We start from the raw sequence: 15,834 nt of genomic DNA on the forward strand, positions 1-15,834 counted from the left end.
CATAGGTTTGATGCAGGGAGCCCCTCTTTAGGGGTTCTAAAATTTTTATTATATTTTGGCTGCACTAATTTTTTATAAGGATGAGCTGCAACCATACCAAATAGATCATAAGTGAATTTTTATAAATTATTTTTGTATTTTTAAAAATTAATTTCCTATTCTATGTTTTTTTAATAAATAAATTTTATGCATTTGCATTGATTACTACTATCTCTCAGCCCAAACTTCATTAAGCAGATTCACGTGAAGGATTAATTATTATGTGCGGAAGCCGAACGTTCTCTAGAGACCAATCAGAACGTGTCACGTCATCTCTTTGTTATGTATCACAGCTCGATACTGCTGACGTGGCTACACCTGATTCGCCTTTGGACAGAGTTGCGTCCAGCCTCCGCACAAAATAATTTTTTCAGGTGAAGGGTGACATCAGGCGAGAGTGAAAATTTTGGTCCAGATAGCCACAGCTGAACTCGAGAGCTGATTTCATGTTTTCAATCAATATATTAATTGTTTGAATCTTATGGTTTTCAGGTGTTATAGTTGATCCCTTCTCTATAATTTCAAACTGTGCAGTACTGCTTGGAGAGAAATTTTTATGATTTTCTTAAGGCTTTTCATTGCTATTGCACAAAGGGTACTTGGAACTGGATGGCATGGAAAGTGTTTGTATGAACAAAAGCTAGATCAAGCAATTGACTAAAGCTTCATTTGGAACAGCTTTTTTGTTGTTTTCTAAAACAATTTTGTAATATCAAAATTTCTAATTCAAGAAAATTTTATATTAAAAAATTATTTTATAAAATAGTAAGAAAGCTGTCACAAACGAAGCCCAAGACTTGATTTGGGACAACTTTCTCTATTTTATACATCAATTTTATAGTACAAAAATTTCTTAAAATTAGTGGCAATCAACATGCATAATGAAAACTTTAGTGTTTATCTCTTATAACATAATAGTATTGCCAGCTATTTTTTCAAAAGCATGCGATTGAGCTTGCACTTATAATGTGGCAAAGAATATCACGACGAATTTCAAAATTAATATTTGTCATGAGGAATATCACTTGGCATTAGGGGCGTAACCAGCCTTAATTTTCAGAGGGGGGGGGGGGATTTTTAAGTAACTGGAAGGTTCAACCTGTACGATCAGGTCGCGGGGTCAAGGGGTGCTAGTACCCCTTACGGGGGTTTTCGGGGGCAGCGCCCCCTGCACAAATTTTGATTATAATGATATTTTTGAAATTCAAATTAATAAATAAAATGATAAATACACTTTAATATTTCTTTTTGTATTTGGTTCATCCTTCTCTAATAATAAGACATCTACATAATGTGTTTAATTATGTTGGTGACAATTGTTTATAGACTTTATAATAAAGACTAAAAAATAGATGGAGGGGAACAAATTACCTAAATAATCATATAATAACCCTTCATATAAAAGATATTTTAATTTTTTTAGAGGGGACAATTGCCCCCTTGACCAACATAGGGTTCTGCCCCTGCTTGGCATTCAAAGATTATAAAAAATTGAGCTCTTTAGATATTTTGGCAAAATACACGTTAAGAACTCAATCTTAATATCTTATGTTGATCATCTATCCTATTAGTCAATTTGAAATACAGTCTTTGATGGAGATCGTAATGGTGATGTTAACATACATAAGAGGATTCGTATATGTAGAAAGTTTGATGTTATGGTTCTTAGGCACCAAGGATATGTATTAGTAGAATGTTTGATGTTATAGGTCTTTTGCGCGAATATGTATAGAGTTGAGTGTATTCCTAAAGCTTAGGCTCAAAATTTAATACACATGAAGCATGATAAGCTATATGTTGAAAATATATATCAAGATGGAGAAGAAGATATTTGGAAGGTTCCAAATGAAATAAAAATAATTGTCATATTACTTATATTGGTAAAACCTACAAGTGATCGTCGAAAGAAACATAAAAGGATTTTAAATGAGGAAAATGATGTAGTCCAATGTTGGTGTAGCCTATGTAGAGTTAAATGTCATCAAATTTGTCGTATGGTCAATTGTCCATCGCCTTGATAATAAATTTTGATTAATTGTAAATCTTAATTTGGTGTCAATGAATGATTGTGTAATGTTGTAATGTTTACTATTTGTATTTGTTATGAATAATAGTCAACTGCATTGTAGACTTATAGTTGAATTTGTTATGTTATGTTTGCTATAATTACTCACTATTGTATATATCATACTTGAACCTATTAGAACAATGTTCAATTATATTATATGACTTATAAACTCATACACAATACATATGTTAAACTCGAACTCAAGACTTTTTGGTTGGAAGCTAAAGCTCTCAAACAATAAATCAAGTTGAGTTGCGTAATTTAATAGATTTTGAATTTACAAAATTTATTAAATCCACTTGAGCTAAATGATACTCGTATGAGTTGTAAATTGACCTAAAATTCATCACCATGTCCCTAAAATCTACAATTTGAAGCAGAGTTGGGCTGTCTAAATCGGGTTTTGTGGGTCCAAACCAAAACTGACACGACAATATTTGCTCTGACTCGAGCCTTACCCATTTTTAAAAATGGGTAAGATTCTCATACCCAAACCGCCTCGGGTCTAGGTCAACCTGGCATGACTCAGAGTCTAGCTAAAGGCTGTGGAGGCAGAGGCGGCAGAGGCGGCAGAGGCTGTGACGGATGGAGGAGACGGCTGTGTTTGGCATTTTTCAGTTATGGTTGTGGCGGATAACAGTGACGGAGGCAGCCGACAGAGGCTGCAACATCAGTCAAGCAGAGGCTACAATGATACATGCGATGACGGGCTGACTAGATGACAACCTTGATGGGTGGACGACTGGACACGATGAAGGGCAGGCAACCTTCGGTGGAGGCTTGCGAATAGTGGAGGGGCTCATGCAACACCGACAGGTGACGGGCTGACACAGACGCAATTTGAGGTTGACACGACTTAGATGCTTGATGCAAGACTTGACACGATTTTGGGGTATGTCCGGGTCAATTCCGAGTTTACGGGTTGACCCGGATCAAACTCATTTTTTTAAAAGGGTCAAATTTTGAAACCCGAAATCCAACCCATTTCATATTTGAGTTGATTCTAATATGAATTTTTTGAATCAAATTCAAGTCAAATTCAAAATTTTGAATGGTTTCAAATATTGACACCCTAAAGGCAGAGGTGCTCCAATTCGAACCGAGCTTTTATATGTATTTACAAACGAAAGAAATATCGAAAATATACAAATTGGAGCATTATAGGGCCTAGAAAATCAAAATTTCCACAACTTAAAGCAAGAAATAAGAAGGTATGAGGACTTCCACAGCTTAACCATTTGGGCCAGCCCATGGCCGGCGTCCCTCTGCCTTCCTCAACCTCAACCTCAACCTCAACCTCAACCTCAGGCTGTCGGTGATCAGCGGGTAGTCAGCTACTCGCTTTAAGACTAGGGCAATGGGACGCACCTCTTTCATTTCTCTCCCCTCAAGTTCAATTAGGTCGTTTTCTCTCGATTTTCAAGGTTTTCATCACTTTTTTTTCGTTTGCCATATGCCTATCAAAATTATAGTTTGCGTGGATTGTTAGTTCTGCCACTCCTCCTGGGCGTAGTGGGAATTTTTTTTTTTTTTTTTTAAAAGGTGCGATTTTCACATTTATTTCGGGCAGAGAAGCTTCGTCATTTTCTGAATTGAGTTAATTTTCATTGGCTGCATAAGTTTTATCCCAACCCGAATATTACCATGAAAGATGAATCTTTTATCATATCGTTTTATTTTTTTTGACAACAAAGAGGCGATCTTTCAGATGGAAAATTTCAAGTTCTGTCATCGAAAGTTCATCAACACGAGGCCTGCATAGTGCAGAGTATTTTACCTGCAGTTTGCAAACTTGTAAAGATATCAGATTTGTGAGAAAGCTTCATGCTAGCATTCTTTCTCATGGGCTGGGTGAGAACATATTTTTGGGGTCCAAATTATTGAACTGTTATGCAAACTTTGGAGGGTTATATGAATCAAGATTGGTGTTTGCTAAGATTTTTAACAAGAATGTTTCCCTTTGGAACTCCGCTATTGTCGGATATCATAGGGCTGGCCAGTTTGAGGAAGCTCTTTGGTTATATAAAAATTTAAAATTTATGGGGTTTGGAGTTGATAGTTCAGCTATTACATTTAGTTTGAAGGGTAGCATTGAGCTTTGTATTTTGGAAATTGGACAATCAATCCATGTTGATGCTTTCAAAGTTGGTTTAAACACAGATAAGTTTACTGGTTCTTCTTTGGTTGGGTTATACTCCAGATGTGGACTAATTGATGATGGATTTCAGGCCTTTCAGGAGATCCTTGATAAGGATGTCGTTGCTTATACTGCTATGATTACAGGGTATGCTAGTTTTCCTGGCTTTCCTGCTAAAATGGCTTTCAGAATTGCTTCTGATATGCATATAGAAGGTTTATCTGCTAATCGTGTAACATTAGTTAGCTTGCTCCAGGTAGCAGGACAGTTAGAAGAACTTAGAAAAGGTCAAGCAGTCCACTGCTATGCTATGAAGAATGCGATTGATCTATCAGATGAAGCTCTACAGACCGGCATTATTGACATGTATGCTAGGTGTGGAGCTTCACATTTAGCTACTTCCATGTTGAGGAAAATGGAAAGAACCTGTATTGCTTCATGGAATGCCATGATTTTTGGCCTCATTCAATGGGGCAAAAGTACCGAGGCATTAGAGATTTTCAATGATTTGGAGAAAGAAGAAAAAGTTTTCCCTGATTCAATCACCTTATCAAACATAATTGCTGCTTGTGCTGATATAGGTTGTCCTTACCGAGTTAAAGATATCCATGGTTACCTTATCAGAAGAGATATTTCACCTGACTTAGTTGTGGTCACTTCTCTTGTTGATTTGTATTCTGAATGTGGTGAAATAGGGTATGCCAGAAAGCTATTTGATGAAATAGTTGTAAGAGACACTGTGTTGTATAATGTTATCCTATCTGCTTATCTTCGGGACAAAAAGGTTGATATGGCCATTAATTTGTTCCGAAGAATGTTTGAAGAAGGTATCCATCCTAATTCTGTGACAATGGTAAGTTTTCTTTCAGCATTTTCTGATATAACATATACCAAGCTTGGCAAGTGGATTCACGGATTCATATTAAGGTATGATCTAAACTCAAATTTAGATGTTTGTAACCAGATTCTGCACATGTATGCTAAATGGGGATGCATTAATACTGCAAGAAACATTTTTGAATCCATGATTAAGAAAGATTTAGTTTCATGGACAATAATGATGATGAGTTATATGGACTGTGGTCATGTAGACAAAGCTGTTCTTTTGTTTCGACTAATGCAGCAAGCACAAGAGAAACCTGATTCTGTCATTCTTATTACAATACTTAAAGCACACATGGAACTAGGAAAACTGGCAACGGTGAAGGAAATTCACGGTTACATTTATCGAATTCTTTTGGAGAAAGACTGTGCCACCAAGAATTCAGTTATCATTGCTTATGCAAAATGTGGAAGGTTGGATATGGCTGACACTGTATTCAATTGTATGGGGAAAGAAAGTCTGACGTCATGGAACACAATGATTGGTGCGTATGGAATTCATGGATATGCTGAAGAGGTCTTGAAGCTATTCTATGAAATGCAAAAGAAAAATGTAAGTCCCGATGGGATGACATACACTTCAGTGCTCTCTGCTTGCAGCCATTGTGGCTTAGTTGAAGAAGCTTGGCATGTCTTTAAAGTCTTGAATGCAGATCATTCTGTTTCTCCCTCTGAGGAGCACTACAACTGCATGGTGGATCTATTGGGTAGGGCAGGCCAACTTGAAGAAGCTTATGATTTGGTTAACCATTATCCATTGAAGAATAAGCTCAATGCACTGTGTGCTTTGCTTGGTGCTTGTAAATTTCATAAAAATATGAAAATCGGAGAGGTCGTTGGCAAGGAACTCCTAAAGCTACAGCCCCATAATCCAGGTATTTATTCACTGGTTTCAAACATGTATTCTGAGGCTAGTATGTGGAATGAAGCCACCAATCTAAGACATAAGGCTAGAGTGAAAGGTTTGAGGAAAAATCCTGGTTGTAGCCTACTAAACTTAGATGAATATGCCGTGGGGATTTGAATTGAGCAATCAAAACATCTCCAACAGACATACTTGGAGGAGTATCTGCATTTGGATCTAAATTGCATCTACAGATACTGATCAGTGCGATAAAAAACTGTGAACACTCCATGGCACATAATTCTTTTGTTGTTACATTTTCAGGGAAGCCTTATTTCCTATCATTGCCTCTACTTTAATGCTACTAGAATTACCATTTGGTCCTTACTAAATTATGCCAATTTTTTAGCCAATACTGCAGGCTAGAGTTAGTCAGAAACTTTACTCTTGATGTGACATAAGCATTCAACATATTAACATAATTTGGAAGGAGAGGTAAGCTCCCTTTTGCATGATTCAAAGGGTTCAACCATGGAGAGGTTTGACAAAGTTGGAAACTCTCAAGCTAAGGATGTGTTGGTTAAGGTTGACACTTATGGTTCAAAAGGCAGTGGAGTAATCCAACAACCATTAACCTCTCCTAATACCCTTATATTTCCTTTGCTTATCAGACTTAATCCTATTAATGTCTGTATATGTGGTAAAAGAGTTTCATATGAAGGTTATGAGCAATGATATTGATTCTCACCTCACAATTTTCAATGTGTTAGGCATTTGAACAGCCATGTAAAGCGCTTACTTCTCCACTAGCTGTCTCTCTAGTGGAGCCAAAGAGCAAAGGCCTATCTTCTAAAATCAATTTCATCCTCTGGTCCCTGCAGATCAAATGTTTCAGTAATTTAAGAAACACGATCATCAAATCACATATTTGCATGTTTGTTTCTCATAATTACTCCACAAATGATAAATTTAAGATCTTCATGGATGATTGAAGTTTCTTCTGACTCATCATTATAAGAACAACAAGACTAGAAGGATGTGTATCCTCTTCAGCAGCCTAATAAGGCTGGGGAACCTTCAATGGCAGATGGTTGGATTTGTTGAAAAAGTCTCACAAAGAAGATAAAATCTCAGGTAAGATACGTAATTTGTCCATTCCATATTTCCATTGTCTATAGATAATAAAAACTAACAAGTATTGTACACCAACATGTAAGTGATTGATATGTTGATTTCTTACTTTCTGATTGCAATATTTCAAACATCTATGGAAGGATGTTCCCAAATTATGTATGCTCTCAAATGGAATGTAGTGCAATTCAATTAAAAATTTAACAGATTAGCTATAAGCTGAGCAGAAGAGAAATTTTTGTTGAAAAATCAGCCCATAACTTTCCTATCATTCAATGGCTTGACTGTATAAAACCTGAAACTGCAGGACCAATCACCAACAGTATGTCAGTCTATATAACCTCACCCACATGCATGCACTTGATTGGTGAAAAGTATTGTAGGTCTTAATCATTGTAATTTACAAGTGGAAAAAATGTCTTATTTATTCCATGCCTTCCAGGTTACTAATATTATTTCGTGTCCTGGACACGGCGAGAGGGCATTATGTTCTTAATATTCCCTTACTTTTAGATTTTTCTTGTTTTGAACTAAAAATCTCATAAATTTGTTTATGTAGGTGTTAGAATCTTGGAGAAAGAATATGTATCTTGAACTTCTTGGGAGAGAGAGATAGGGAAGGAAGAGAGAACATTTTTTAGGAGTAAAACTTTCTAAAGCTTTATTCTATTAATATATAGGTATTTTCATAGGTGTGCTGTATTGCGGAATGACTTAACCTAAATCTGGACCAATCCTAACAATCTCCACCTTAGTTTAGATTTTACAATGAAAAAAAAAAATAATAATAAAGGAAGATAAATCTTGAATGCTATCGCACTGTCTTGACCAAGCAACAACACCTTGCTCTTCATCCCACCGGTCACCTCTTAGTAGCTGCACCTCCACCTTGCGGCATTTCATCATGCTTCCTTGCCTTGACCAAGAGCCACTGCTCCACCTGCTTCCATCAAGGACAGTGTTTGTCGACATATTTCATTTCCCGTTTCTTCTCTTTCACACAAGAAACCCAGCATCGAGCCTTGCTAGTAGACTCTTCTTCCTCCATATGTTTGCTCGAGCCCGAGTCTTTTGTGACGTCCTGGCTCCACTTCCAATTTCGCAAGCCCGTCTCCCACCTTGTTTCTTGTGGAAAACCCACCACCCACAAGACTTTCTCCCATCTGCTTTAACTGAGGAGGAAGAAGCTTATGGGCTTGGCAAGGAACACGATCTTGTTCGTGTAAGGTGGTTAGTGTAACCCATATCTTCAACCCGATCTGTTGCATTCGCTCGAACTTCCCTTCCCTAACGCCCACGCGAATCCCGCGTGAAGTACACCGAGCCTCTGCTTCGGACCTCGTACCAATGCGCTCGTCACCCGAATCCAGCGGCTTCAGCTATCACACCGCATCCCATGTGGCCAACCCCGCACTTCGTGCAACCTCCCATGGCGCCTATTCTAGCTTCTTCACGTGGCCAAACCAGCCCATCCGGCTCCTCTAATTTGATTTTTTGAGCAAGAAATTACCTTCACATCCACCAAGCTTAGATACCAGTTGTTAGAATCTTGGAGGAATAAGATGTATGTTGAACTTCTTGGGAGGAAGAGATACGAAAGGAAAAGAGAACATATTTTAGGAGGAAAACTTTCTAAAGTTTTATTTCATTTTTCCCAATTATACATCAACCTATAGCATCTATATATATGTATTTACATAGATATGATGTCTTACAGAACGATTTAATCTAAATCTGGACCAATCCTAACATTAGGAATATAAGATGTCTTAGAGACTAGGATTCCTAATCGAACTAAATGATGTAATGTATAAAATTCATACGAAACAGATTCAGATTTTGTAGTTTTAATGATCACCATTCAAACTAATAAGAAATTGCTTTCTTTTAATGCAAACCTACAAATTTGACAGATTTGCCTAAATAATACTTTAATGATCGTCGTCTACTTGAAAGAAATTTAGAAGCATGAAAAAATCATTTATGTTTCAAACCCAACAGTAGTAGTTTTGACGAGAATCAATCACACTTGCAAATTAATATCGAATCATAAAGGCAAAAGAGAACAAATTAATAGACCGGAAAACAGAAATTCAGATGTCATGTATTTAAAAAGAAGATAACTATGCAAGGAAGAGGAATCAAAGGGGAGTTGTTTAGAAAAATTTTAATTAAAATTAGAAGAAATTTATTTAGGAAAATGAGTCTGATTTGAATTTAGATTTGGAAGGAAATTAGAAAATATTTATTGAAGGAAAAACTGAAAGATGGCTCTTTGCATTCAAATTTGAGAGGGAATTAAAAGGGTTTTATTATAGGAAAGAACGTTGATTTGAATTAAGATTTAGGAGGGAAATATGATGGTTTATTTAAGAGTAATTAGATTATTTTATTTTGATTATGTGATTATGTTTGTTATAGTTTTTTTTAGGTGTTGTTTCTAATGGCATCTAGGATTTATAGGAAAGCTGATCACCTCTTGAATAATAGATCACTTCGATTTTTCTTTCTTATTGAAGAGATAATAAAAAGATCAACTCCTATCTTCATATTCTTACAATTTCTACTTGTATTTTTTTATTGGCTATTTTTACTTCCAAAGCTTATCAGATAACTCCTGACCTTTGGTTCATGGCAAAAGCCTATTATAGATGTTTGGAAGACACGCCCTCTATTTTTCCTCTATTGACTATCACCCTCCTTAATGCTCATGTGTGGAACATTCCCCCTCATTTAAAACAAATATCCTTCTGATGATTTTGTATTTTTTTCTTCCTTCATTTAAATTTTTAGTCCCAGCTCTCAAGTAGAGAGAGAGAGAGAGAGAGAGTAGTATTACTCTCTATGACAATTCACGTGAATGCACGAGGAATGCTCGAGCCTTTGGTACCAGGTAAAGCTGAGGGTTCCATTGAAGGAATTTCTTAGAATTCTGTACAGTTATACTGTCATCGATATATCATTATTGCTAACTTATTTCATATCTCTTCAAATATTTCCAGAGTCTAGAAGAGGAGAAATTATTATGTGTGGAGTTCGGACATAGCTCACATCCAAACTCCAATGAGAAGCCTACACACTCCGTGTACAGCTTATACACGGGGTATATATAAGAAAAATTATACCCATATTGTGTATAAGTTGTACACTGAATGTGTACAAACCACGTGGCTTCATTTCATTGGAGTCCGGACGAAAACTACATCCAAATTCTACAGGTAATAATTTCTCTTATAAGAGACAAAGGTCGGTCAGTCTTCACTCTCCATCATCAAACCAATACAACTCCCAACTAATCCAACCACATCAAACATCAAAAATAAAAAAAATATATATAGTATTCCATAAAACACACGTAAAAAAAAAAAAAAAAAAATCCTTCATTCATCAACACACACATTAGACTAAACCACAACGTTTATTTCCTCTCTCATCTCTCTATTCAACAACACTGCTGACTCCTTATAAGTAAATTCTTCATCAACCCAAACGAACACAAGCATTCATGATACTGCTACATATTTCAACCAAACTAACCAAGCTCTTAATAATCAGAAGAAGATGAAGAGATTAAGGGCACTTTGGGCGGCGGCGCTTCCCTTCGCCGGTGTACTTGTCTCTGTAGCAAGGGCATTCATCCTTGTTCCCATAGGTGCCGGAGGGCACACACTTGCACTCCTCACAGCAGACCCCGCAGTACTTGAGGCACCTGTCCTGAACGCCTGCCTTTGAACACCTCACTTTGCATTTTTCATCACAGAATGCTGTATGCATTCATTTAATCAAGTCAATATATGTTCAGCATAAGTAAAGCAAGCTATTGTTAAGCTAGTTTTCCCTATTTCTCTGTGTATGTTTGATTGGGAATGTTTGGCTGTAAGATCATCTCCAACCTAAAACTTACTTTACACTCCAAAATACAGTAATACTCTAAAATGCATTAATTCATCTCTAATTGAACTTTACTTTTAACATAAAAAAAGAATACACCGAGTATATTCTTCTTCAATTTGAAGAAATGAAGAAAAAAAAGACCTGCGTGAACAGTGCGATGCCAATATTGTCGTCGCATTGTTCACATTGCACAAAATGGCGCTGAATTTGGAGTTCGGTCGGAGCTCCAGGGCCACGGCAAACGCTTGTTTGGGTTAGGTTGGAGATGCCCTAATAAGGAGTTAGTCAAAGGAAGAAAACTTAAACTTTTAAACAAGAAGTCTTAAGTTATATTTAGGATAGTTTCTCTCTTCCATGCAGTTTTTTTTATTGTTTTTAGAAATTTTTATGATGAAAGTTATTTTTTTTTGCTGCTATCAAAAAATTTATTTACTAAAAAGTTACAATTTATAAAAAATTACTTTTACTACACTAATTTTATAAAGTAATAAAAAAACTGTCTCAAAAAAGTCTAAGCCTTAGTTTGGGACAACTTTTTTAATGCTTTTTAAAGCAGTTTTTTAGTATTAAAAAAAAAGCTTCTTTAAAAAGCAATAAAAAAGCTATCACAAACGAGGCCTAAATTAAATTTTACTTAGAAATAATGAAATCCTACCTAAAACAGAACAGCGAACAGTCCTTAGCATCAACAAATTAAGACCTTTTTGTACTATGCAGTGACCACAAAATAACATTTCTCTATCAACATATTCTCTATTCATACTTAGACAAAGAAGACCATGTTTTATGTTATATTATTTAAAAAATGATGCTGAATTCTTCTTTAGTTAGCTGAATGAAAAAAAAAAAAATTCATATAAGACCATCACCAACCGAAAATCTCATTTTTTCACTCCAAAATGCTGTGAAACTAAAATAAATGTCGTGATTCATCCAATCGAACTCCAATTTTGCGAAGGTAATGTTTTTCTTCTTTTTGAGCATTTCTTTGGCAAGTTAGGTAGACACAAAAAAATAGCGGAGATGAACGGTGCAACGCTAATATTGACGTCTCACTATTCACCCTCAACCAAATAGCGGAAGTTTTACCGTTCGGGAGCTCTCCAGCAACGCCGGTTGGAGATGCCCTAACTATACTAATAAGGCCTACTAATAATGCATTTATGGATGGTCGATGGATGCTTAGTGCTTACCAGAAGCTGAGGCCATCTGCTGGAAATAGGGAGCCAGAAGCAGCCCTAAAAGAAGAAGAAGAAGCGGGAAGCTCAGCCGGGCCGAGAAGAGCTTCTTCATCACGTCTGGATCTGGAGGGACAAAACTGGAAGTATTGCAATGATGGTCGCAGTTGAAATGGCACACAGAACTGGGCACATTTATAGAGCGAGCGAGAAGCTGCTCTATTTCGTCGGTGTAGCTGGATGTGTAGCTTCGATTTCCTTAGTTTTTTTATTTTTTATTTTTTGAATGTTGAGTAAAGTAAAGTGTTGTTGCTTGCTTCCCTGGCGTTGATACGCGTTATTGTTATTATTATTATTATTATTATTATTATTATATTATCATTAATTTTAATTTAATTGTTTAAAATTAAAAAAAAAAATGGCTATCTGTTCTATTTCTGAATATGTAAAAAATTAATTATATGATGAATTCCAAATTCACTTCTGAATTAAAATGCAAATGCAACAAATTACATAGACATTTAAATCATTCGTTTATCAGAAAATTCAATTGAGTTCCCTTTGATTAGGTAGAGCTATTTATGGGAGCAAAATTTAAACAGAGAAATTTTATTGGATTTGACATGTCAAAGCCCAATTTTCCTACTATAGGTGCAAATACAGATTAATTATTGTGTGGACGCCGAACGTCATTTGGAGACCAACCATAATACACCATGTCATCTCTTCGTTATGTACTGCGGATCGGTATTGCTCGATACTGCTGTCGTGGCTGCACGTGATCCATGTCATCTCTTTACTATGTACCGCGGCTCGGTATTGCTCGGTACTGCTGTCGTGGCTGCACGTGATTCGCCTCTGAATATAGAGTTGTGTTCGGCCTGAACACAGAATAATTTCTTGCAAATAAAGGCCGAAGTTATAGTGAAATTGATTTAGTAAATTTATATCAAAATGACATAGGTTTGATCCTATTTTGATTACACTATAATCAATAAGCTTATTTGGTGAGTCCATGACAACTTTGAGTGAGTTGACAGGTACTATAAAATAAATACTCTCTCAGATTAGACAAGTTTCATAAGTATGTTGACTACTCTAATTATATTGGAGTTTTCGACAAATACACTAAGAGTTGAAAGGAAAATTTTTCGTACTAATATTCTCAGCTAGATGGATGCCACTCTGAGCGAGTAAATGAATATTTCTTGTTCGTCAACACAACAAGTTGACGAGTACTATATATAAATGGGCTATTTATGAAGTTGAGGCTACCTCTTTGACAAGTTGATAATTATGAGATTTTGAGTGATTATAGTTAGAGAGTCCAAAGTTATGAGCACCTAATATCAATCTATTATTTGATGGTTTCTTGGAGCTACATTTTTTTTTTAAAGTTTCTTGGAGCTATATTATAACTTGATTGCTCTATCTAAAGAGAATATGTTTCATTAAGTTTAATTCCAATTATTATAAGGGGGTTTTTTATAAATATCATAAAATTTTATGTATTATATATTAGCATTTAAATTTTTATATTTATTTATATTATATTTTAATTTTTAATCTTATTTAAAATTGAATGAAAAATATATTGAAATTGAAAAAGTTAATATTTATGATATTTTTATAAAATTTAAAAAATTTATATTTTATAAATAAATATAAAAAATTATATTAGATATGTAAACATATAAAAATTTTATGATATGTATATAAATCCCATACGTGTCTTAACTTCTTCGGCTACATATTTGGCTATACAGCTTATGGGCTATTTTGCCGGAGAACTTCGGTGCACGCTGGAAGCATGAATGCACGTGGGGTCTACAAGAGCGGAGGTTTAGACTTAAGAATATGCTTATGTTATCCCCCAGGAGGACTACAGTTAATTCGAGACAACCTACGTGGCATGGTTCGACTCGTTATCTACTTCGTCCATTCGGCGAATATTTTTTTTGGGTAAATTTCGGCGAATATTAAATGAGCCTTTTTGTAGGCTGCGGGCACAGAGTAACGCAAAGGTTAGTGTTTGACAGTTGGGGAGCGGCTTTTATGACACCGCTGGCTGCTGACTGTTCATTCTCTTCCCTCGCTTTACACAAAACGCGGTGTGGTAGATCTCAAGACCTTTTTAATATTTTTTAATAAATTGATTTTATATTAAGATATATTAAAATAAATTATTTGTTTATTTATTTATTTTCTATTTATTATTTTATCCTTTGATAGATACTCATAAATGAATCGAAGTTTAAATTTTATTCAACTCAACGAGATTTACTATTAAGCTAAGCCAGAGATAGAGCCAACTCATGAGTTGGGTTGACTCACTTGCACCTCTAGGCAAGGAACTTTTATTTGGTCCGGTCACATGACATAGCTCTACGTTTGGCAGCCAGTAGAATCGCGCCACGCGTTCTCACTATTTACCGCACGCTCTGACAACCTGACTCGGAACGGACCCAGGATGGCTCAGTATTTCTCGATTTTGCTAGGTATTGGTCGATTTTGCTCGGCAATAACCAATACCGAGCAATACCGAGTTGTATCGAGTTTCTCGGTACGACTCGATATTGCTCAGTATTGGTCTTCACAGAGCGGTATTTCTCGTTATTGCCAAGCAATACCTAGCAAATACCGAGTAATACCTCGCAATACGAGAACATAGCATTCCCGGGTTCCGGTCCGGGCCAAGTCGTCGGGCTGCACGGTAGAGAGTAAGAGCACATGGCGACATATTATTGACAGCCGAACGTAGCTCTACGTCCGATCAGAGGACGTAATAATTGTTCCTAGGCTAGGCATACATAGGATACCTTCGGGATTATTCTATCATATTATTTATAATTTCGTTGCACAGACGGCTACATTGAAGGTACTAGCTGTTGTTTGGCTGTATCGCAGGTTATTTTTTCTATTATTTTAGTGTAGAGGTGATATTAATTAATTGAATTTAGGCAAATCGGTTTAACTGTTTAAGCTTGCAATGAAAGTTTTTGATTTTTAGTAAGTCAAATTTGAGTGAGAAGAAAGTGATTGGCTCTTAAGTCAACTTTTAAATTATTAGAATAAAGTTCATTAACTATATATAATATTTTTAATCAACATTAGAAACTATTTATATTCATAAAAAATTCATAATATATTTATAAAAAGTGTATCATTAAACAAGAAATTTACATATATATCACAAATTTTTATGTATTTACATAAATACCATCTAGAATTTTAAAATTATTTATATAATATTTTAATATTTTAATTATATCAATAATATATGCATAAAAATTTTATTTTTTAAAAAGTTAATATAAATGATATTTTTGATGATGATGTTAGGACTATCCCTGCTTCCTTTGAAAACCGGGACCGGTTCGGCGGTCGAACCGCCGGTTCGAGCGGGGTTATCCCGGTTTTCTGCAAAACAGGTTTTCATTTGAACCGTAACCGGCCGGCCGGCCGGTTCGCGGTTCAACCGGTTGAACCGGCCGGTCCGATCTGATTTTAAAAGCATTGCTTTCACGATGTTTTTTCTTGATTTTGTTGAGTCACATTAAAATTAGAAACATGACTAAATTTATCCAATTCAAATTATGGTTTAAAAATAATATACTCACCATATCAAAACACATAGCTCAAATGGCGGAGAATACATCAA

The 15,834-nt window shown here is 35.7% G+C and overlaps 2 protein-coding genes across 2 annotated transcripts; one reads left to right on the plus strand and one right to left on the minus strand.

Annotated features, from left to right (window-relative positions):
• Positions 1-3,333: 3,333 nt before the first annotated feature.
• On the plus strand, positions 3,334-6,717 carry LOC110112131 (pentatricopeptide repeat-containing protein At1g06140, mitochondrial-like). Its single transcript, XM_020844228.2, has 2 exons — positions 3,334-3,508; positions 3,816-6,717. The coding sequence occupies exons 1-2, from the start codon at positions 3,465-3,467 to the stop codon at positions 6,148-6,150; spliced, it is 2,379 nt and encodes a 792-aa protein (XP_020699887.1). The 5' UTR covers positions 3,334-3,464; the 3' UTR covers positions 6,151-6,717.
• Positions 6,718-10,411: 3,694 nt separating this feature from the next.
• Positions 10,412-12,423, minus strand: LOC110112142 (peamaclein-like). The gene is made up of 2 exons (XM_020844246.2): positions 12,189-12,423; positions 10,412-10,865 (listed from the first exon to the last, which is right to left on the minus strand). The coding sequence occupies exons 1-2, from the start codon at positions 12,286-12,288 to the stop codon at positions 10,672-10,674; spliced, it is 294 nt and encodes a 97-aa protein (XP_020699905.1). The 5' UTR covers positions 12,289-12,423; the 3' UTR covers positions 10,412-10,671.
• Positions 12,424-15,834: the final 3,411 nt, after the last annotated feature.

This window comes from Dendrobium catenatum, unplaced genomic scaffold, assembly GCF_001605985.2.
Source record: "Dendrobium catenatum unplaced genomic scaffold, ASM160598v2 fragScaff_scaffold_1482, whole genome shotgun sequence".
Taxonomy (NCBI): domain Eukaryota; kingdom Viridiplantae; phylum Streptophyta; class Magnoliopsida; order Asparagales; family Orchidaceae; genus Dendrobium; species Dendrobium catenatum.

What these genes read in the sequence shown, in the direction of transcription:
- LOC110112131 (XM_020844228.2), top strand. Translation starts at nt 3,465, where the DNA reads ATGGGACGCACCTCTTTCATTTCTCTCCCCTCAAGTTCAATTAG. An exon ending in CTCCCCTCAAGTTCAATTAG is followed by an intron (nt 3,509 to 3,815) that starts GTCGTTTTCTCT and finishes GCGATCTTTCAG; the next exon opens with ATGGAAAATTTCAAGTTCTG.
- LOC110112142 (XM_020844246.2), bottom strand. Translation starts at nt 12,288, where the DNA reads ATGAAGAAGCTCTTCTCGGCCCGGCTGAGCTTCCCGCTTCTTCTTCTT. An exon ending in GCAGATGGCCTCAGCTTCTG is followed by an intron (nt 10,866 to 12,188) that starts GTAAGCACTAAG and finishes GAATGCATACAG; the next exon opens with CATTCTGTGATGAAAAATGC.